Genomic DNA, 21,815 nt, shown 5'->3' on the forward strand with positions numbered 1-21,815 from the left:
TTGTGCAAATTCACTTTTTTGGTAATAATTACTATTGTTTAACACTTTATGTTGCATAATGCTCTTTATTTTATTTTTAATTTTTTTACCCCTCACCCTAGGGCATGCTTATTGATTTTAGAGAGAGGGAAGGGAAGATAAAAAGAGAGGAAGAGAAACACCAATGTGAGAGAGAAACATTGATCAGATGCCCAACTTGCAACCTAAGCATGTGCCCTGACAGGTAATCAAACCTTCAGCTTTTCAGTTTATTGGATGAGGCTCCAACCAAATGAGCCACACCAGCCAGGGCTGTTCTTTAATATATGTAATCTTCTTTGATCTTCATAAATGTGCCTCTGAGGGGCATATCATCCTCATTTTACAGATGAGAAAGCTGAGGCCAAGAGATAATCCTCTGTGTTATCTTGGAAAAACAAAGAGTATTACCCAGAATTATAGGCTGAGGATTTCATCCATTCTGTCACTCATAAAGCAAATGGTACCAGAATACTTACTATATGCCCGGTGTAAGGATGCTGTTGAGCAACATAGACATAATTGTTTGCATTTATGGAGCTCAAGTACTAGTGGGGGAAACAGGCATCAGTCAAGAAATTATAAAAGTAATGAAGTAGTAAACTCTTATTGAAGAAAAAATACCATGTATGAGAACAATATCTATATGACAGAGGTACCAGACCAAGCCTCTCCATTAAACTTCACAAGAAATGACAATGTAAAATGTCTTCATTTGAGGGGAACCCAGGGCTGAGTTCCCCTCAACCCTGGGGAACCCCTCATATTCTGTATGCATTTGTAAACCTTCCAAAAATGATTCACCTTGACATTTCTCTGTGTCTAGTCCACACTATACCTTCTTTTTTTAATTTTTAATTTTATTTTTAAAGGTTATATTTATTTATTTTTAGAGATAAGGGAAGGGAGGGAGAAAGAGACCAAGAGAAACATCAATGAGTGGTTGTCTCTCACACGCCCCCAACTGGGGACCCAGCCTGCAACCCAGGCATGTGCCCTGACTGGGAATTGAACCAGCAATCCTTTGGTTCACAGGCTGGCGCTCAATCCACTGAGCCACACCAGCCAGGGCAAGATTATTTATTTATTTTTACAGAGAAGGGAAGGAATGGAGAAAGTGAGGAAGGGAAGCATTGATGTAAGAGAGAAACATTGATCAGTTGGTTGCCTCTCGCACATGCTCTGACTGGGGACTGGGCCCACAACCCAAGCACGTGCTCTGGCTTGGAATTAAACCAGAGACTTTTTGCTTTATGGGACCATGCCCAACCAACTGACCCACACTGGTCAGGCCCACAATATACATTCATTGACATTATTTGACTTGTATACTGACCTCAGCCTCGTGAGGTAGGCGGGCAAGTATGACTATCTACATTTTACCGAAATGACAGTGTCAGAGAAAGGTTAGGTAACTTGCCTAAAATCACATGACTAGTTAATGGTGGAGCTGGGATTTGAATCCATGTCTTGTAATACCTCAATGGTATTATTCGTTTAATATTTATTCTGTTCATTCATCCATCAAACACGTGCTGATCACCTTCTGAGTGTCAAGGTATGTATGGAGCAATCAAGAGCTACTGAAGGGTTTTGAAGGGGAAGAGGAACAGCCACAAGTGGAAAACTTATTTGAAAAAATAATAAAGGGGAACTTTCCCAATCTGGCAAAGGAAAGAGACTTCCAGGAAATCCAGGAAGCTCAGAGAGTCCCAAAGAAGTTGGACCCAAGAAGGAACACACCAAAGCACATCATCATTACATTAGCCAAGATTAAAATGGAGGAGAGAATCCTAGAAGCAGCAAGAGCTAAGGGGACAGTCACCTACAAAGGAGTTCCCATCGGACTGTCAGCTGATTTCTCAAAAGAGACCTTACAGGCAAGAAGGGGCTGGAAAGAGCTATTCCAAGTCATGAAATCCAAAGACCTACAACCAAGATTGCTCTATCCAGCAAAACTTTCATTTAGAATGGAAGGGCAGATAAAGTGCTTCTCAAATAAGATCAAATTCAAGGAGTTCATCATCACCAAGCCCTTATTATATGAAATGTTAAAGGGACTTACCTAAGAAAAAGAAGATAAAAAAGACGAACAGTGAAAGGACAGCAAACTCAGTTATTAACAACCACACCTAAAACAAAAGCAAACTAAGGTGATAGCTAGATCGGGAACAGAACCATAGAAATGGAGATCACATGGAGGGTTAGCAACAGGGAAGTGGGAAGAGGAGAAGGGGGGAGAAGGTACAGAGAATAAGTAGCATAGACGGTAGGTAGAGAATAGACAGGGGGAGGGCAAGAATAGTATGGGAAATAGATAATGTAAAGAACTTGTGACACATGGACATAAACGAAAGGGGGGGATGTGCAGGATGGAGGGGAATGAAGGGGGGAATAGGACAACTGTAATGGCATAATCAATAAAATAAATATATTTTTAAAGTTAACAAAACTCAAAAGCCCTTGACCAGATGGCTTCACAGGACAATTCTACAAAACATTTAAGGAAGAACTAACCCCTATCCTTCACAGACTATTGAAAAAAATTCGAAATGATGGAAGACTCCCAAACTCTTTTTATGAAGCTAACATCATCCTAATCCCCCAAACCAGATACAGATGCAACAAAGAAAGAAAACTTCAAGACAATATTGCTGATGAACATAGACACTAAAATCCTCAACAAAATACTAGCAATCCTCATCCAACAATACATTAAAAAGATCATACACCACGACCAAGTGGGATTCATCCCAGGGATGCAAGGATGGTTCAGTATTCGCAAATCAGTAAGTGTAATACATCACATAAAAGCAAAGACAAAAATCACATGATCATATCAATAGATTCAGAAAAAGCAGGGGGGTGGGGTGGGATGGGAGAAATAGATAAAGAGAAATGTACTTGAAAAGTAACTAAATAAAATTTAATATTTAAAAAAAAAGAAAGAAAAAGCATTTGGTAAGGTACAGCATCCATTTATGATCAAAACACTCAGTGAAGTGGGAATAGAGTGAGCATTCCTCAACATAATAATGGCCATATATGAGAGTCCTACAGCCAACATCATGTTCAGTGGGTAAACTAAAAGCTTTTCCACTAAGATCAGGAACAAGACAAGGTTGTCCACTTTCCCCACTTCTATTCAATATAGTATTGAAAATTTTAGCCACAGCGATCAGACAAGGAAAGGAAAGGAAATTTAAAAAAAGAAGAGCTACTGAAGGGTTTTAAGCAGGAAAGTAGCATTATCCACTTTTAAAGAAATTATATTTATTTTTTTTTTAGAAAGGAGTTTATTTATTTTTAGAGAGAAAGGTAGGGAGAGAAACATCAATGTGTGGTTGCCTCTCGCACACCCAGTACTGGAAACCTGGTGGGCAACCCAGGCATGTGCCCTGACTGAGAACTGAGATCCAACCTTTTGGTTCACAGGCCAGCACTCAGTCCACTGAGCCACACCAACCAGGTCAGAAAGTGGCGGTTTTAAAAGTATGGTCTGGCCCCTGACCGGTGTGGCTCAGTTGGTTGGAATGTTATCCCATAGCCAAAAGCTTGTAGGTTTGATTTCCAGTCAGGGCACATACCGAGGTTGTGGTTAGATCCCAGGTCCCAGCACATACAGTCTAGGAGTGGAAGGGAGGCAACCAATCAATGCTTCTCTTTCACACTGATGTTTCTCTTTCTTCATTCTCTCTCTAAAAGAAGCAATGAGCCCTGGCTGGTGTGGCTCAGTGGATTGAGTGCCAGCCTGAAAACCAAAAGGTCGCTGGTTCAATTCCCAGTCCAGGCACATGCCTAGGTCCCTGTAGGGGGCGTGTGTGAGGCAACCACACACTGACATTTCTCTCCTTCTCTTTCTCTCTCCCACTCTCTCTAAAAATAAATAAATAAAATCTTTAAAAAAAAGAAACAATGAAAAAATGTCCTCAGGTGAGGATAAAATATTAAAAATAAATAAAAGTATGGTCTGGGACCAACTACTGGGTCAGAATCTCTGGGGTTGAGGCTCAGGAATGTCATGATTAGTCAGGTGTGGGAATTCTTGTCTGGTTCTAATGCAATAGAGGGAAGCACTGTATTGGAGAAGGAGGTGATGCAACCAGTGAACACAACTAAGGTAGTGGCTCTGTAACCAGGTGAGAGGTGATGAGATACAAAGGAATAAACTTGAGAGTCATGTAGATAGCATGGGCAGGGCTTCCCACTTGATCCTTCCCTGGACAGTGGCTGAGGTCAAGGAAGTGGAGCTGGGATTCCTACCTGGGTCCTCTGGCTCCAGAGCCTCTAGGCTTCACTGCATGTAGCTGTTTATAGCCACATCTTGATTATAAATATTGTATATTTAGTTATCTTAGCACTTGTTTTGCAAATCCTCATCTTATTGAAAACTGCCATTGAGCCCTGGCTGGTGTGGCTCATTGGACTGAGCACTGGCCTGAGAGCCAAAGGTTGCCTGTTGGATTCCCAGTCTAGGGCACGTGCTTGGGTTTTGCCGGCCGGATTCCCAGGAGGGGGTGCACAAGAGGCAACCCCGTTGTGATGTTTCTCTTCCTACTTGCCCCCCTCTAAAAATAAATAAATAAACTACTTAAAAGAAAAAGAAAACTGCCATGAAGCCTTGTAGTTCTTCCTTACTTGCATAAAACCTAGGAGAGAAATAAGCAACAGACAAGTAAGGCCTTGAAAGTTTAAAAATATTATTTCTTTGGGGCTGAGTAGACAGACAAGGAAAAAGTAGGTTTGACTAGACAAGCGCAGACTGAGGGAAAGGACGGAACACTGCTCCCCTTGGAGCACCATAGGACGCCATCAAGAAACCTTAAGACAATAATCCCAGAAACCCGGAAGGTGACCCCATTTTCTCCCCAGGGTTATTACTGGGTGTCAGGCTGGAGCAGTTCAGGAATTCAGGAAATTGTAAAGAAACCACAGCAGCCTCAACAACCACCTTCCCAAACATCAACACCAATAACCTCAACAATAAAATTCATTAACATCCATTTCCCTCCCACCCACAACCACAGACTTGAAGGAGGCAGAGGGGACCATGGGGAGCTGCTTCTTCCCTGGCCATGGCCACGGTTTTCCAGGGTTTCAAGAAAGTGGCAGGGGGTTAGGTGGGTGGGGAGGGGGCTGGGAGGACTTACATTCCTATTTCTGGGTCAGGGCACCAAGGACTGAGGACATCTCCACTCTCTCCTCACTGCCAAGTAGGTCGGGATTAAAACAAACTGAAGCAAAGGTTGAGGTTGGCCATTCCAGGGAGGGACTGGCCTGTCCCGGTACCTGGAAAGGCCGTACGGGTTAAGCCAAGCAAGCGAGAATGGAGCTGTTGGAGGAGAAACAGATGGGAAAGGGCGTGGTGAGGGTCTCGGTTCCGCGCGTGTGTGTGTTGTGTGTGCCCTTGCGTGTGTGTGTGTGTGTGTGTGTGTGTGTGCGTGTGTGTGTGTCCAATCAGAGAGCGAACCTCGGCGGGACAGAGGCGTGTCTTGGTCGAGATTGGATAACCGCCAGGCACAGGGAGGCGTCTGCGCACAGCCTGGGCCCGGCTTTGTAATTCCGCGCTATATATCGCGGCGGCGGCTGCTGGGGAATGGGGTCAGACTGCGGTGCATGTCCCTGAATCGTACGCTCCTCTCCTTGGTGCGGAGTTCCTTGGGTCCTGGGTCCATTGTGTCCCGTCCCAAGGTTCGCTGCATCCTGGGTCCCCCACCCTTTCCACCGGCTCGCCAAGCTCCCTGACCTTAACGTCTGCAGAACGAAATAGGCACAATCATGAATGTTTCAGAGGAAACAGAGGAGCTGCTCCAGCCCTACGACTTCGAGGTGTCACAGGACATGAGACCCTTTTTGGAGGAGTACTGGTGAGAACGCGGGAAGGGCCGTGCCAGGGGCCGGATCCTGATCACTGCAGTTTGGGGGGTGAGGGAGACACTGCCCGCGATGATTTCCTTCAAAAGCAAAAGTATGGGGCTCTCCTGCACTGGTTCCAATCCCCGTTCTCAGAGGTGCAGGTAGTGTGGCACCTCAAAGGGATTAGACCTCGAAGAAAGAAGGGGGGGTGCGGAAAGAAAGAGAGCGAGAGGCAGAAATAAGAGGGTGAGGTGAGGAATATGAGAGGAGACAACAACCAAGGGAAACGAGTTCAGTGAGGGGTGGAGTTGATTGAAACTCCCAGCCCCACCAACCTCTAGATGATTCTTCTTTGTGTGTCGTGGCTTTGGGTGGCCGGGCGCTCCCTCGCACATTGTGCTGGTGTCAGGGACAGCCTGCCCTTCACAATTATCGTGTTGTTCGCCAAGTGTTCCATCGTCCCTGCCGCAGAAGTCAAGGAGGCAAAGTCATGGAGCTCTTCAAGAATTCCCCAGGCTCTCTGGCTTTGCCCCAAGACTACTCAGAGGTGTTTGTGGGCTGTGGGCTGCGGACAGTTGGCCGCGACCCAACCGGGTAGAGGCTATTGCCACATTTTTAGACGGCAGCCCTGGTTTGGTTCTAGGCACCAACCAGCAGTTATCACCCACTTCTAGCCCCACTGAGAGGGCAATCATCACAATCCTTGGACACAGCCCCTGCAATGTTGTAGGTACTTTCTGTATTAACTGTCAGGGGAGGAGTATTATTCCTTTTTACAAATAAGGAAGCTGAGGCTCAGAGAACTAAGCAGTTTTTCCAATGTCACACAGCCAGTAAGTGGCAGGGCTGGGGCTCCAACCCAGAGCACTCACTTAGATAAGTGGGCATTTCACTAACCAGCACCCACCCAAGAGCCCATCCCCTCTGCCTGCCAGGGCAGTCTCATTCCCCATAGCTTTGATCTACCTACTGCTCATCTTTGTGGGGCAGAACTACATGAAGGCACGGAAGGGCTTCAACCTACAAAGGCCTCTCATCCTTTGGTCCTTTTGCCTTGCGATCTTCAGGTAAGACACTCCTCACTTATCCCGTATGCCCTAGACCATAGCTCTATCTCTAAAAGTTTTCTAGAAATCTCAGTTGCACCGACTCCCCAAGTTGACCCCCAGCTCTCCCTACCCCATTCTCTCAGCTCTAGCTCCCCTCCCCAGGTGCCTCTCTCCTTCCGCAGCCTCCAGCCTGACAGTTTCTGTTCTCTCGGGAGTCCTCTTGTGCTCATGGAGTCTGTGTACTTCTGACAGATTTCTTCAGAATCTGAAACCCTTTCCCAAGACCTTTCAATAACTTCCCTGGCCCCTCCTTCCCATATTTTCTCCATCAATTTCCCCCGTCCTGCCACCCATCTCTTCATAGGCTTCTACCCATCCTGAGAACTCTGTCCTCTAACTCAACTTTCAGTCCCATCCTCCAGTATTCCCTGGTCCTTTCCCAGTTCTTGTCTCCTCTAGATTACTGATTGGACTTACTAGACTGGTGCCAGGATCTCAGAAGTCATGACTCCCAGAAGGGTGGGAAAGTGGCAGGGCTTGGGACAATGACCTGACCAGGCTGAAGGGGCAGGGTGGACTGGTGTCTGGGAATGAACTTACCCTCTTTTCCTCTGTTCCATTTCAGTATCCTGGGGACAATGAGGATGTGGGCCTATATGGGGGCCTTGGTACTTAGGGAGAGCCTAAAGCAAACTGTATGCTTCACCTCCTTCCTCGAAGATTCCATAGTCAAATTCTGGTCCTGCCTCTTTGTTCTCAGCAAGATCATTGAACTTGGTGAGTGGCAAGACTTTGTCTCTCTGGCACCCAGTCAACTGCATCCTTCCTCAGGGACCCCCTCACCCATCACATGGAGAATCCTTTCCCCACCCATGGGTCCTAACACCATGGGTCTCACCCAAGCCCCTCTTCAGGTTCTCTGCCAAAAAGACACCTCTCCCAACCCTGAGAATTCCCCCTGTGCTCCCATATTCAGTGTGGAGGGTGGTCCTGACACTGGGTACTATGCCAGCTATGACTTCCCATCTCCCAGGAGACACAGCCTTCATCATCCTTCGTAAGCGGCCGCTCATCTTTGTGCACTGGTTCCACCACAGCACAGTGCTAGTGTTCTCGAGCTTTGTATTCAAGAACAAGGTGGCTGCAGGAGGCTGGTTCATGACCATGAACTTTGGTGTGCATTCCATCATGTATACCTACTACACTCTGAAGGCTGCCAAAGTGAACTCCCCTGGGTGGTTTCCCAAGCTCATCACCAGCCTGCAAATCCTGCAGATGATTATGGGGACTGTTGTCGTCATCCTGGCTTACACCTGGACACACGAAGATGGATGCCACACTACAATGGAACACTTCTTCTGGTCCATCGTCTTGTACGTGGCCTATTTCTTCCTCTTTGCTCACTTCTTCTACCATACCTACATAATGCCCAAAGTTAAAGCCAAGACCAAGAGCGAGTAAAAGTTTGGAGAAAAAAGAAGCTGCAGGGTCTCTCTTCCCCAGGGCACTGAGGGGCATGGTTTAGATCTGGGAGAATGATTAGGTTGTATCCCCCAAGGTGGCAGGTAGTTATAACAGACAGGAAACACAAACACTAGGAAGGGGGTGTGATCTAGTACTTTGATGTATCTGTTTTTAATGTGAGGGCCAAGCAGGCCTGGGGATTGGGCTGTGACTGAGGATCTCCAGAGCTGAGTTATTTATATTTATATACAGAAACCTTCCTCTTCTTGCTTTATTTTTAAATTAAATATTTCATCAAGATTTCAGGGCTTTGAGAAGTTGGAGGAAGAAGGGGTCTGCCTTGACGGGACATGGCTTCTGGCGGTGGGATGATAAGTAGGTGGGAAGTCTAAGGATGTGGGCAAGGGTGGGAGGCACACACGCAGACAATAAGAATCCTAGGCCTCATAGGCACTTAATAAATGTCTGTTACAGACCATAATTTTATTGCTGTTAGAGGCTCAAGCCCCTCATTGGAACAGTGAGAAATAGGTACAGAAAGGCGGAGTAACTTATCTAAGGTCATAGGCTTCCTAAGTTGCGGAAGTGACACCTGTTAGTAAGTGTTCCAGGCAAGATCTTCCAGTTATCGTCTGTGAGACCACAAGGTGGCGCAGCAGCACCAGCTTTGGCCCAGGTCCGCCTACTAGCTGGTCCCCAGGCCTTCCACACAGACATGCAAACACGAGAGCGCCCCTCTGCTCTAGGTATCCTCGGACTTCCCCATCCTGGTGTTAGCGGTTGAGGGGCACTGGAGCCCTAGAAGTTGGGCCTTTCCTGTAGAAGAAGGTGTCTTTCCTGTACACCAAGGTCTCGTTCACATGTGCGGGAGGATGAGGGGAGAGGGCTCAACCGCAACTCTGAAACATTAGGCCTTTGACAGTCCGCGCACATTTATTTCATTTATCTTTGCAAATGATAAATGGGAAAGGAGGAGTCTGGAGAAGTCGGGGTGGGCCGAGGGTGAATTGGCCCCTGGGGAACTGGTCCCTGTTTCTGGCCTTAGTTCCAGGGGTGCTAAGTCCCTGGACCATGCGGAGGGCCCAGTCCACCCCTCTGAGCTGGGAGAGGAGTCTCTCTCCCGAGCCAGCGCCTCCCGACCCCCAGCTGCCCCAGCGTCCCTCTCAGACCCGGGCCGAGATCAAGCCAGTCAAGACGACCCCCGTTCAGGGAGGCTGTGAATGATCGACCTCGCCCTTGGGGATGACCGACAGGCTGGGCCACTCATACGGGCCTTTCCACAGCGTACTGACACGGACTGAGGTTGGCTGCCGGGGGCGGCCCAGGTACCGTGGGGTAGCTAAAAGAGGCGTGCTGTTTGGCCTTGAGCCTCAGGCTGGCCAGGCTCGAGTTACACGGGTCCCGATATACGTAGGGAGAGGAAGCGGCTGCTGCAGCAGCTGCGGCGGCTGAGGCGTAAGGGCAGGACACTGCCCCAGAGGACACTGCGGCCGGAGCCAGCCCGGGGGCCCCCCCGCCCAGGCCCTGCAGTGCCCCAGGCCCTGGCACGGTGCCTGGGGCGGCCCCGGCCGAGGGCACCATGGAGGCAGCGATGGAGCTGGGTGGCGAAAAAACGGGCTGCGAAGCCAAAGGCCCCACGTTGACTGAGTTGAAGGCAAAGGGGAAGGTCTTGGCGGCGAGCGGTGGGCCGAGCGCCTTGGGTGGCCAGTTGCCGTAAGAGTAGCCCGGGTATACCTCTTCGTAGGGCGGCACCAACCCCCCAAGAGGCGCCGTGAAGCCCCCCTTGCACAGCTCCGCCTGCTGGCTGCGCTCGCGCTTCCGCCACTTGGCGCGCCGGTTCTTGAACCACACCTGCGGGCGCAGGAGAAAAGGTTGTCACCTGGGGGGAGCCGAGCCGTCCTGGACCAGGTCAGCGCTGCTGGTGGTTGCGCCACCCTGATCCGGGTTCAAGCCGGGCGGTAAAGAGGATACAAGATAAGGTGGCTGGAGATGGGAAAAGCGGGTTGCGAGGAACACAGGGAGCCAGGGAGCTGAGAACAGAGGCAGTGGGTGACCAGAGGGCCTTGTAGTAGGTTGGGGCCAAGGAGGGGAGATGAAGAGAATAAGCGATAGTCTCAGGGGATGAGAAGCGCAGGGCCTGGAATAATAGGGTGGAGTGAGATAGAAAGTTGGTGGAAAGCAAGCCGTGTGGGGCAGCAGTCCGGGGTCTTGGGACGTGTCCGGTCCCAGAGGATAGGACAGGCAGGGCAGAAACACAGGACGCAGATTCTAAGTCAGTCGCTAAGCGGCCCAAGGGAGAATGGCCGGGGCGGAGTGAGTGAGGGCTGCGGATCTGGGAGCGCATACCCGCACCCGTGCCTCGGTGAGGTTGGTCCACACTGCGATCTCTTCCCGCGTACTCATGTCGGGGTAGCGGTTCCTCTGGAAGGTAGCCTCCAGCTCTTGCAGCTGCTGGCTGGTGAAGTGTGTGCGCTGCCGCCGCTGCTTCTTCTTCAGCGAGCCGTCTTCGGGGGAGCCGCCCGGCAGCGAAGCTGAGGCCTTTTCTGAGTCTGGGGCCGGGTGGGGGCAAGTCACAGGGATTCCCAGGCTGGGGTACCTTCCTTTTTCAGCGGCCCCTCACTCCCACCCGGGCTCTACCCCCATTAGGGATTGAATCTTTATCTCCCCTACTCCCAGAAGGGGGCGCGCTCACCGCTGTGTTCTTGGCCCTTGCAACTGTGTTCTGGGAGTTGAGGGTGGGGAGTACCCGCATCTGACAGTGATAGGGCCGGGCTCCGGGCCTCCGCCTCGCTGAGTAGGCCGAACTCCATGGAGAGAAGACTCTGGAGGGAAGAGAAGACACAGACCAGTCCCTGGGGATAAAATCTCCAGGTTATCCAGTCCCCAGAAGTGCTTCCCCACAGGTTCGCTATCCCCTTCCTTAGCCACCACCATAAAGCTACCCCTGAGTGAGGTGCCCGAGGACAGAATGGGGAAACAGCAGCCTAAGGGGGAAAAGGTGTATACGCACAGGTTTTATGCACAGATATACACACTAGACTTTTTTTTTTTGTTCACTGCTGGGCCCCTAGAACTGTGCCTGTGCACAGTTGCTCAAGATATTTATTGAATTAGTGAAAACTCACACCACTGCATGCCATATGCTATACACTACATCCTCAAAAACTTCAGTACTCTCTCACACGAACACCCAATAGCCCCACAACTTACACATGCCCCTTAGCCAGTCATGCCTGAGATGCAGCCAGAACCTCTCCACTGAGGCAGATTTGACTTTGAACCAGGCCTGATATTTCTCCCACTAGGATAATCACTGCTGTCAATTACAAGTACTGACTGTATGCCTTTATCTCATTATCTGTCCCCTCACAAGAATGCCTCAGCCCTGGCTGGTGTAGCTCAGTGGATTGAGCATGGGCCTGTGAACTAAGGGGTCGCTGGTTTGATTCCCCGTTAGGGCACATGCCTGGGTTGCAGGCCAGGCCCCCAGTATGGGGTGTGCAAGAGGCAACCACACACTGATGTTTCTCTCCCTCTCTTTCTCTCCTTTCTCCACTCTCTAAAAGTAAATAAATAAAATCTTTAAAAAAAAAAAAAGAATGCCTCAATATTAAAAGTATGGTCACCTTTTTCAGGTAAGGAAACTGAGACCTGAAGTAACAATTAAGGGTCACAAACTTGTAAGTAGTGGAAGTGGGATGTGAGCCAAGTCTGAGAGACTCTGAATCTACTACTTGTTTCACCCTTTGCTCTTCCAAATTGTGTTCTTTGGGGCCCTACCCAGAAACCCCCTCAGGCACTGGAACTCAGGAGGAGCCGCAGAGATGGGACACTGGTCTGGCTGTGCTTTGGTCCGTCTCAGCCAGAGCAGCCCTGCTTTTGTCTGTTTTTGTTGTTTCATTTTAATGATTTCTGGAGAGATTTCATTTGAAGAAAAAATTCCAGAATCAAAAATAAGTTAAGCCCAGGCAGGTGTGGCACAGTGGATAGAGCACCAGCCTTTGAGGCCAAAAAAAAAAGGGTTGTCAGATTCATTTCCGGTCGGCACTTGCATGGGTTTCAGCCCAGCCCCAAGTTGGCTCAGCGTGAGAGGCAACCAACAATCAATGTTTCTCTCTCACATCAATGTTTCTCTCCCTCTCTTTCTCCCTCCCTTCCGTCTCTCTAAAAATAAATAAATAAATAAAAATAATCTTTTTTTAAGTTGAAAATCACTACACATTCTGGCTTTGTCTGCTTTGTGCCTGCCCAGACACATTTTCTACCAGTCATTGCTCCACTCTCAAGCACAGCCCCTACCAGGCCCGCCCCAGGCAGTCGCTGGAGCTTCTAAATCCACCTTGCTACACTTACTCCCTATTCCAGACCTTGCCTGTCCTTGCCCAGGAGCCTGCCTGGGTTCTTCTTCAAGTCTCCTCTGCAGGCTTCTCTTTCCCACTGGCTCTCCCAGGCCCCTGCTGGTCGGGGGAAGGAAAGGGGGCACTAGTGGGACTCAGGAACTCTGGATGCTTCTAGGTCAGAGGAGAACCAGAGGAGGCTAGGGACAGAGGAACAGTGGTGAAGAGCTGGGCCAGAGGAGTCCATCTGCCTCCCCATTAACAGAGATCTAACACAGGCTATGAAAGGTGGCATTAATGCTATAGATTAGCCTAAACAGAGATGTATGTCACTTGGCTGCTCTGAATTTATTAGGAGCTTTTCTCAGGGAGGCATGGATGGGCAGTGGCCTGTGTGTGCACATGGTAATGCCCCCTTCAACCAGCTCGGAGGTGACAGCTGCCCCCGACCCCCACCTCTCAAATAAGGTTGGGGTGGGACAGAGATCAAGGTAGGAGTTGAGAAATAATCCTTGTTCTTTCCACAGACAGAGGGGACTAGACCTTGGACCCTTTCCTAGGGTTGAAGAGGCAGGGCTGAAAGGAATCTGGAAAGGAAGGAGAGAAGTCAGGAGAGGGGTGGGGTACTCAGCTTACCTCTCCCCTTTCAGGTCTGAGGTCAGCAGTCAGAGGCTCGGGGCTGGCTCAACAATGCTCTGGTGGAAGGGAGATGCCCTTGGGAGGGACCTGTGGCTGCCTTTACTAGTAGCTCTTCCCAAATAGCTGGGAAGGCTTAGAACTGAGAGCTGGAAAAAGGAGTGCTCTGAAGTATCCTCTTACTTCTCACCCAAGAGGGAGAAGAAGGTAAAGGCTGTTGAATGCATGGTGCCAGGGAAGACTCGACTTTTGGTGGTCTTCCACCAAAAGAGCATAGCACACAATAGAGCATAGAGATGTATTATAAAGATGCACACCTGAAATTTACTTGTTATTAACCAGTGTTACCCCAATACATGAAATAAAAAATAAAATAAAATCTTTTTTTAAAAGATACCCTCAAAATGCAAATTGTGCCCCTGACTTCTCCAGAGGCCACGGAGCAACACAGATGGGGAAAGAGAGACAGTTGGGTTTGCCTGTGGGGAAAGCTAAATCCTGCCACTGCCATTCACCCTTCCTGTCTGCTTTTGCTGCAGACTTCTAATTTTCCAAACTCCCCTTCCCCCAGCATTCCATACCTGTGTCTTGGTTTCACCCTTTATTTCAGCAGAGGGAGGCAGGGTGAGGAGAGATAAGGGCCAGAGTAAAAGATGAAGCTGAGAAAGCAGAGTTCAGGCTGCGTGTTCCCAGAGACAGACAGACACACATGCAGACACACACGGGCCCCCACTCAGACAAAATAAGCACTTGGACTTGGAGCTAAAGGCACACAAACACATACTCTCCCACACATGCGCTCCCACATTCAAGTAGACAGACACACACTGTCACACAGTCTCCTTTCTCTGTGACAGGGACAGCTGCCTTGGCTGTTTTGGAGCTAGCCATTATCCTCCCCCTCCCCTTCCTGGCCCCTCCGAACCTTAGCTCTCAGTCCCAGGAACTAAGGGCTCTGTGGGTAGGAGGAGGCCAAAGGAGTTGGCAGAGTGGTCTACAGTCAGTGGCTTCTGGGGAGAGTCTGCTCAGCTGAGTGGGGAGATGGCTGGAGAATGCTGGAGGAAGGGGATGAGGTGGAGTGAGGGGGAGGATCACTCAAGCCCCTTTTAGGAAAGTAATTTGCAGTAGCCCAAAGAAATTTGGTTTGGAATCAAGAGATCTTGATTCATGTCCTGGCTCCCCAACTCACTAGTTATGTGTTCTTAGCAAATTACTTCTCTCTGAGCATATGTTTTTCGTCTCTAGAAGGGAGATCATAATCCTTTACCTATCTACTTGCAATATTATTATAAGGTTAAAATAAAACAGAATGTGTAAAAGTGGGTAGGGGTGCAACTCTATCCAAGTATATATTTTTCTTATTCATTGAAGATATGTTTATTTGGCATTTTCTATAAGCTGGGCATTGAGTAAGTCACCAAGGATAGAGTGGTAAGTATGACTGCATCCTCATCTCTGCTCTTGCTTGAGTGGTTCACCTCCCTAGACCCTGTATCTCCCAGTGAAGAATTTCTCTGGTGAATAAAGAGGTGAGTATGCTGCATTTTAAAGAGGGATGCAGCCCTGGCTGGTGTAGCCCAGCGAATTGAGTACTGGCTTGTGAACCAAAGTCAGGACATTCTCAGTCAGGACACATGCCTGGGTTGCCCATCAGGTCCCCAGTAGGGGTGGCGTGAGAGGCAACTACACATTAATGTTTCTCTCCCTCCCTTCCCCTCTCTCTAAAAATAAATAAAAATACTTTAGAAAATAGAGAAATGAACCTTTAAAAAAAAGGGATGCAAATGTACATGCGAGCACTCTGTCCTGAATGTAAAGGAGAGCCCAGTCAATCAGATAACAGCAAAATGGGTAGAGCAATGCAAGCTGAGAGCCATTTTGGGGGACCAGGGACTGTAAAGGAAAGAGTGAAGCCTCAGGCTCCTGACTGGGTTGGTAATAGCAGATGGAGGGGATGAGGCTGAGAAGGGCCCTGACTGTGAAACTGGAAAGGACACTAGAGCCAAGCAGGTGATAGGAAGACAGAGGGTGGGGGCATAGGCATCTAACAGACTTGTGCCCTGATGGGCTGGTCAGGCAGAGGCTGGGGGTGCCAAGTGGTTGTCTGAGCTGGAGACAGGCTGGCTGAGGATTAAGCTCCCCCAAACTGCTGGAGGTCAGGAAGCTGGGAAGTTGGGACTGAGGCCAGGGACTTCACCTCACTCAGTGGACAGGGAGAAGCAGGAAGTCTAGGAGCCAAAGGTTTCGTTGATGCTGGTAGAAACTACCAGGAAGGGTCAAAGAGAGCCAAGAGATAACCATGGTGCTTCGAGAGGTGCTGCCTGTCCTACTTCCAGCCTTTCTGATACACCCTGCAGGGGATTCGTGGCCTCATTAGTGTCAGGGTGGCGATTCTAGCCCTAAGGAGAAGGGAGGGCCTACAGGTGTGCTTCGATTCGGAAGTACAGGTTAGAATTACAGGAAGCTGTCGTAAACTACAGCAAAAACAAAATATCCGAGATACATTAAGGTAGGGAGCAGAGACTAAGAGACTATCACAGGCCAGAGAGGCCATAGTGGGGAGGCCATGGTTGCTCCAAGGGACACAAGTTCATGGCAAGGGGGCAGCTGCCATGTGTACCCACTTTTGTTCTGAAGCCAAAGCAGTAAATCAGGGCCACAGCCAGAAAGCCCCAAAGAAGTTGCAATAATAATGCCTAAGGCAGGAAGCACACATTGGAGCCAAAGTACTTTCTCTTACAGGGACAGAGAAAGAGGAAGATAAGAGGGGATGGAGCTGGGATGCTGTGGCTCAGCAAGCAGCAAGTGGCGAACAGGTGTAAACGGGGCCCTGAACCACCGTATAAACCTGAAACTGAAGCGAGGCCCTGAAGTGCCCACAGCCCCACGTGCCTTACTGATGCCGAGCACCCAAACTGTCTGGGCCGCTGAACTGCAGTGACAAATGGGAACAAATGAAGACAACTGTAGACAAGGCTTGCAACCCCAAGAGGAAACCCTAAGACTCAGGTGGAGGCAGCAATAATTTTTTAAATATATGTATTGCCCTGACTGGTATGGTTCAGTGGATTGGGTGTTGGCCTGTGAACCAAAAGATCATTGGTTCAATTACCAGTCAGGGCACATGACGGGATTGCTGGCCAGATTCCCGGCCAGATTCCCAGCTGGGGGGGTGTGAGAGGCAACTGTATCTCCCACAGTTTCTTTCCCTCTGTTTCTCCCTCCCTTCCCCTCTCTCTAAAAAGTAAATAAATAAAATCTTTGAAAATAAGAATGTTTAAAAATATTTATTGATTTTAGAGAGAGTAAGGCAGAGAAACATCGATGTGAGACAGAATCATTGATTGGTTGTCTCCCATACACTCCCTGACTGGGATCAAACCCACAACCTAGGTATGTGCCCTGACTGGGAATCGAATCCCCAACCTTTCGGGATGATGCTCCAACCAACTGAGCCACACTGGTTAGGGTGGAGGCAGCAATAATTTGATGCACTTAATTCATTAAGAGGTAAATCAGGGGTCAGAGAAATGAACCTCCACACTCTTCCTTCCCTTCCTTTCTTCTTTCCTTTAGCGAGTGTTAAATCCTAAGACACATCCCCCAAACTGGTAAGGCACAGACCATAACTGCTAGGATCCTGCAGTCTGGGGAGGGAAACAGAGCACAGGATGTAATGATGGGCTTCATGAGCCTGGTTCTCAGATTATGGGAGATAGAGAAATGGAAGCCCGTGTAAGGGTATGTTTTGGGGCTCATAGACTGTAGCACGTAGTTGAGCTAGGAATTCTGGAGACAGAGAAGGAGCAGAGGCTTCTGAATAATGGAGCAGGATTGAAAATGAGAAGGCAGGTTCAGAGGGCAACAGGGAGCCTAGCTGGGCCAAGGCAATGCAAAATCATCAGAGAAAAATGGGTCAGGCTAGGGGAGTCTCCAACGAGGGGCAAAGGGTGGTGGTTCAGGTTTGATACATTCTAGGCTAGAGCATCTCCAGCTTTTCCATAAAAACAAACAAAAAAACAAACCCACTAAGACAAGTGAGAGAACCTATCAACCTGGGAAACTAGGGGCACAACCAAAAACAGCTGCCACCAGTATGAAATTTCTTTGAGATCTCCAGCCTTATGTCAAGAATTGAAGTGAATTTTGTATTATATTCCATATTTAAAGTTATTATGTTTATTTAAATATACAATTAAAGTTTTCTCTCCAAATCTCCGAGTGACATCATCACACCAAGAAGATAAATGGGCCCTGTTTAGCCTGCAGTTCCTCCACCCAAGCCCCCTAAGAGAAGTGTGGCTCCGAGCAGTGGGAGTCACTGGGGGCTTACAGGCGGGAGAGTGACATAAAAGCAGCATCTTTGGGACCTTTATTTGTCATTGGTGAGCAGAATAGGTCGGACAGGGGAGAGACAGGAAAGGGACTCTGCGAAATCCACTCTTATCCCACCACCTATCTTTTCCTTTCTCTCCCCATCACTCTGATCATGGGTCCCTGTCGGTCGCCCTGAGCCAGATACTCTAAACCCCAAAGCTCAGGACTTAATGGATCTTTCAGGTTAGCTGCCATCTTCCTTCCCCATACTCTAGGAAGCATCATTTAGAGTGAGTGGAGGAAAGATTTAGGTGGCTCCTTCCTTCTCTCATGCCCACCCCAGCTCGGCTTGTCTGCTTCCCCTGCCGTCCCTTCCTGGACTGGGTCTTGGTGTCCATATCCACATCCGTGAGCAGCAGGCAGGCAGAAAACAGGTGAGCATATCTGGCCTGGCAGAGGGGTTAAGCCTTTGAGGAACTCCTTTGAGCTCTACTCAGAGAGGGGCAGGGGTAATGGCTGACATCTGAAGCCTAAGGTAGGTGTTCCATCCATCACTGAGAATCTTTCTGTGGCTGGATCAGGGATGCTATCTGGCCGACCTAAGACTTGAGACACCACCCTTCCAAGCAAAGATTCTACAGTTTGGGCATAATAGTGGCAATAATGCTTCTTGTTTCTGTGGTGCTTTTTCATTTGCAAAGGGCCTTCATACACATGATTTCATTTAATTCTTACAACTGTGGTGAATGGCAGGAATGACCATCCCCATTTAAGCCCTAAGATGAATTTGTCTAAGCTTACACATATTGAAGAGATTGAAGACTAGGGACTGAGCTCTTCTTCTACTTCTTGCCCCCTCCGCTCCAGCAGCCATTTATGGCTCTGACATGCACTGATCCTCCCAAGCCCTGAAGGATTCTATTTCTACTTCCCGCCTCTACCTTCCTCGCTCTGGAAGTTGGATGTCCACTGTGTGCCAAGGAACATTTTCCTGTTCATCCCATACTTGTGTCATTCCAGTTCTAAGAGGCCCCCTCATGTCCAGTTTCAGGATTTGGGGAGCAAACAAGTCTTCTGCTTATCTATGCCATTGTTTATTTTGTGAATTTTCCCCCATCTCACTTTCCAGAGGCCTACACTTTGAAGTTTCCTCTCTCCAGCAGCCACTGGCTTCCCCTCCTGCCAACTATTCTCTGACCCTTTTCTAGGCCCATGACATTGTCTCTTAGAGCCAGTGACTTGGACGTGCACTCAGCAACATAGTTATATTCAAGAAAGAGAGAAGGTTTTGCCTTTTGTTTCCAATCATCTTCATTATAATGCTGTTGCTTTTTGGCCTTTTTGATAAAAGCAGAACTTTGGGCTAAGGTCCTCAGGGAACCATCTGCAATGCCTTCCCTATTCCTTTTCTGACTTGGAGCCTTTCATTTCACCCATAATTGTGATTTGCAAAGGTAATGGAAGCACAAGCCCCTGAAGAGGGGATCAGAATGTGGTGGGATATTGAGACTTGACTCCACAATTATCAAAAAGGGTCAAGGAACAAAAAAGGTTGAGTAACAATGTCCCAGCTGGTAATAAGCAAACTTTGAAATTGAGGAATGGAGATGGGAGTGAGGGGAATATATATTCTATGTTACGCAGGGGTGGAGGTGGAGAAAGGTTGTGACCCACTTGTTTGGATTATTTACTCATCGCTAAACACATCACCTTGCACCTGTTCCCATGAAAATTTAGTCTCCAGGCCGACTGTTTTGTTCACTAACATAGACTGGGGGAGTTCTCTCCACTCTGTTCCCTTCAGCCTTACTGGAGGCTGGCTAGTTAAAGGGTTGGGGTCAGGTTAGGTGGTAATTGTATGGGTCCAGAGGAATCAGCACCCTACCCCAGCTATGAGGAAAGCACACAGGGCTGAGACCTCCTTCCCAGCCAGAGCTGGGGGCCTGTAAGGTTTCATGTTGGATCCAAGTGTCTGGATTTGATGCCTCCTCGTTTCTACCTCTTCCCAGCCACTAGAGTGGTTTTCAGATTGGCGGGGCTGAGGGAGCAAAAAGGGAAACAAGGCCACAGGGTTTGCTTTGCTAAAGGGCTGCAGTTTTCTCTTCAGGCCTGAGCTCCTGGTCTCTGCAGAGGAGGCACCTTTACCCACTATCACCCAGGGAAGAAGTCTGCGGGTGTCTGATTAGCTGTGTTGGAATTAGGGGTTGCCTCTGAGTTTATGAGGGAACTGAGGCTGACAGGGGCTTGTGCTGGGCACCTCCTTGCCCTCCCATTGCTGTTTGTGGTTTATTCCTTCTTTTTCTGGTCTTGATTTCCACTAGCAGTCCCATCATTGGCTTTGTCTCTTTACATTCCGATTCTGGAAGTCCAGGTGATACTTGGACTTCCAGATCCAAGTTAGAGAGGAAACCTTCCCCACTACCACTCCACCCCAAGGCCAGGCTTCAGTCTTTCTGTCACTCCCTGCTCCTGAGCCTCACAGCCCCTAGGTGCAGAAACAAGTTTGCAAAGTGGGATTTGAGGCAGCCCACTACAGCGAACCCCACTACGCAGCAGCTGGGCAGGCGCTGACGCGTAAATGGACATGCCACTCGGCCAGGGACATTCTGTCCACCACTGACCGACACAGCGCCTGCTCCAGAGAGACCTACCTCTCCGTCTGGACATTCTGTCCGATCCCAGCCCCGTGCACTGCGGACATTCCGTCCGATTTTGTGGCGGTCCCAGGCCGGGACCCATGAGAGCCCTGACACCCCAAGCCCGAACCGCCAGATCCGCTGTCTGGTGAATCGGGTTGCCCAGCCACTTCCCTGCGGCCCGGACAGAGGCCATCTGACCCGGTCGCGGCCAGCCTCTCACTATAAGGCTCCTATCGCAACTGCGAAGCAGCTGAGAAGAGAAGCTTGTGCGACTAGACGCCTGCTCCTGGTCCCTCTAGTCTGAGCTCCAGACTAGTCTGAGCTCCAGCCGAGGGGAGTCGGGCGCCGACAACTGCCCTCATACTGGGCAGCCGCCGCCAGCTCCCCCCACTGGCCAGGCCCTCAGTAACCCCGTTAGCTCCCTGGCTGCCTGCCCCTCGAGCCCTCCGATTCCAGGGTGCTTGCTTTCTGGTAATGGTTTCCCGGCTCTTTACTCCCTGCTTCGCAGAGCCCCTGTCCTGGCTTCAAGTCCCCGGTTTCCCTCCGGTTCCTCTGAGTCTCCCTTTTTTCTGTAGCCCTACTTCTGACGCTTAATTTCCCTTTCCCTGAGTCCTGGCCCTGGGTCTGCAAACCGCTCTCGTAGTATCGACTCGTCCCCCAGGTACCGTTCCCTAGTTTAGCGGACCCAAATCCCGTTTTAGGGATCCTTAAGACCAGCCATGGCCCCTTGGCCCCTTGAGCTCCTGTCCCCCGCAGGGTCAAGCACTCACAGTGAGTCCAGCAGCAAGCAGACTCCCGGCAGCGGCGGCTGCGGCTGCGGCTGCGGCGGCAGTCTGGAGGGCAGGCAGGGGCCGGCGGCCGGGCACCCGGCCGGAGTGGGGGCCGCCCCCCTGCGCCCAGGCCGCCGCTCCGCTAGGACGCTCCCGGACTAGCTGAGGGAGAGAGTGAGCCTCGCCGCGAACTGCTACCAGTCTCCTGCGCCCATTCACTTTATGGCAAGCCCAGGGCGCCCCCAGCCCGCAGCGGTGAGCCTCGCCCGTGGGGCCCCGCCCCCTTCCAGCTGCGTTTCCCGGGCTCCACCCTTTCCAGCTGTGAATCTTCAGGTACCGCCTTCGGGGGTGGGGTCCGGCTAGCGCACTGCCAAGAACCCCGCCCCCTGACCAATCGGAGGGGCTTCTCAGTAACTAAGACACGCCCCTCCCCACGTGGCTGAAACCGCGCTCCAGCAAAAATGCTTTGGCAGAGCCAAACAGGAGAACGTAGGGTGGACTGTGTAGCCCCACCGAGCTCGGACCCTCCAGCGAAGAGGTGGGGCCAGGCCATCACCCCGAGAGAAGTGGAGCGGTGCCGGAGATAGGGCTGCCGGGGTGCCAGGTGGGAGGACGCACAGGCCGAGAGAGGCCGGCGGTTTTCAGAGCTCAGACTTCGCTGCCGCTCAAGTTCCGGCGATTTTCTCCACTTGTTGCTGTCTGTCTCTCTGCCCTTTTGTGTCTGCTCCA

General features: G+C 49.9%; 3 protein-coding genes across 4 annotated transcripts in view; 2 read left to right on the forward strand and 1 right to left on the reverse strand.

The window, feature by feature from the left end:
* The window catches only part of NOLC1 (nucleolar and coiled-body phosphoprotein 1), a 38,967-nt gene extending 38,725 nt beyond the window's left edge, over positions 1–242 (forward strand). For both annotated transcript variants that reach the window (XM_053668521.1, XM_053668522.1), the window contains exon 14: positions 102–242. In XM_053668521.1, coding sequence (XP_053524496.1) covers positions 102–227 — 126 coding nt within the window. In that variant the 3' untranslated portion in view covers positions 228–242. The remainder of the gene's footprint in view (positions 1–101) is intronic.
* Positions 243–5,586: 5,344 nt separating this feature from the next.
* On the forward strand, positions 5,587–8,690 carry ELOVL3 (ELOVL fatty acid elongase 3). Its single transcript, XM_037159470.2, has 4 exons — positions 5,587–5,885; positions 6,810–6,941; positions 7,549–7,700; positions 7,957–8,690. Exons 1-4 carry the CDS (start codon positions 5,797–5,799, stop codon positions 8,382–8,384), a joined length of 801 nt encoding a protein of 266 aa, XP_037015365.2. The 5' UTR covers positions 5,587–5,796; the 3' UTR covers positions 8,385–8,690.
* A 629-nt stretch (positions 8,691–9,319) lies between these two features.
* Positions 9,320–21,265, reverse strand: PITX3 (paired like homeodomain 3). Its single transcript, XM_037159488.2, has 4 exons — positions 21,087–21,265; positions 11,080–11,209; positions 10,734–10,936; positions 9,320–10,238 (listed from the first exon to the last, which is right to left on the reverse strand). Exons 2-4 carry the CDS (start codon positions 11,195–11,197, stop codon positions 9,651–9,653), a joined length of 909 nt encoding a protein of 302 aa, XP_037015383.1. The 5' UTR covers positions 11,198–11,209; positions 21,087–21,265; the 3' UTR covers positions 9,320–9,650.
* Between the last annotated feature and the right edge of the window lie 550 nt (positions 21,266–21,815).

The sequence above is a fragment of the Artibeus jamaicensis genome, unplaced genomic scaffold (assembly GCF_021234435.1).
Source record: "Artibeus jamaicensis isolate MK-2021 breed Jamaican fruit bat unplaced genomic scaffold, CSHL_Jam_final contig_490, whole genome shotgun sequence".
NCBI classification, from domain to species: Eukaryota; Metazoa; Chordata; class Mammalia; order Chiroptera; family Phyllostomidae; genus Artibeus; species Artibeus jamaicensis.

Coding starts and splice junctions, on each gene's coding strand:
- ELOVL3 (XM_037159470.2), top strand. CDS start 5,797: ATGAATGTTTCAGAGGAAACAGAGGAGCTGCTCCAGCCCTACGACTTC. Junction 5,886..6,809: donor CCCTTTTTGGAGGAGTACTG/GTGAGAACGCGG, acceptor TCTGCCTGCCAG/GGCAGTCTCATTCCCCATAG. Junction 6,942..7,548: donor TTTTGCCTTGCGATCTTCAG/GTAAGACACTCC, acceptor GTTCCATTTCAG/TATCCTGGGGACAATGAGGA.
- PITX3 (XM_037159488.2), bottom strand. CDS start 11,197: ATGGAGTTCGGCCTACTCAGCGAGGCGGAGGCCCGGAGCCCGGCCCTA. Junction 10,937..11,079: donor CAAGGGCCAAGAACACAGCG/GTGAGCGCGCCC, acceptor ACCCGGCCCCAG/ACTCAGAAAAGGCCTCAGCT. Junction 10,239..10,733: donor TCACCGAGGCACGGGTGCGG/GTATGCGCTCCC, acceptor CTGCGCCCGCAG/GTGTGGTTCAAGAACCGGCG.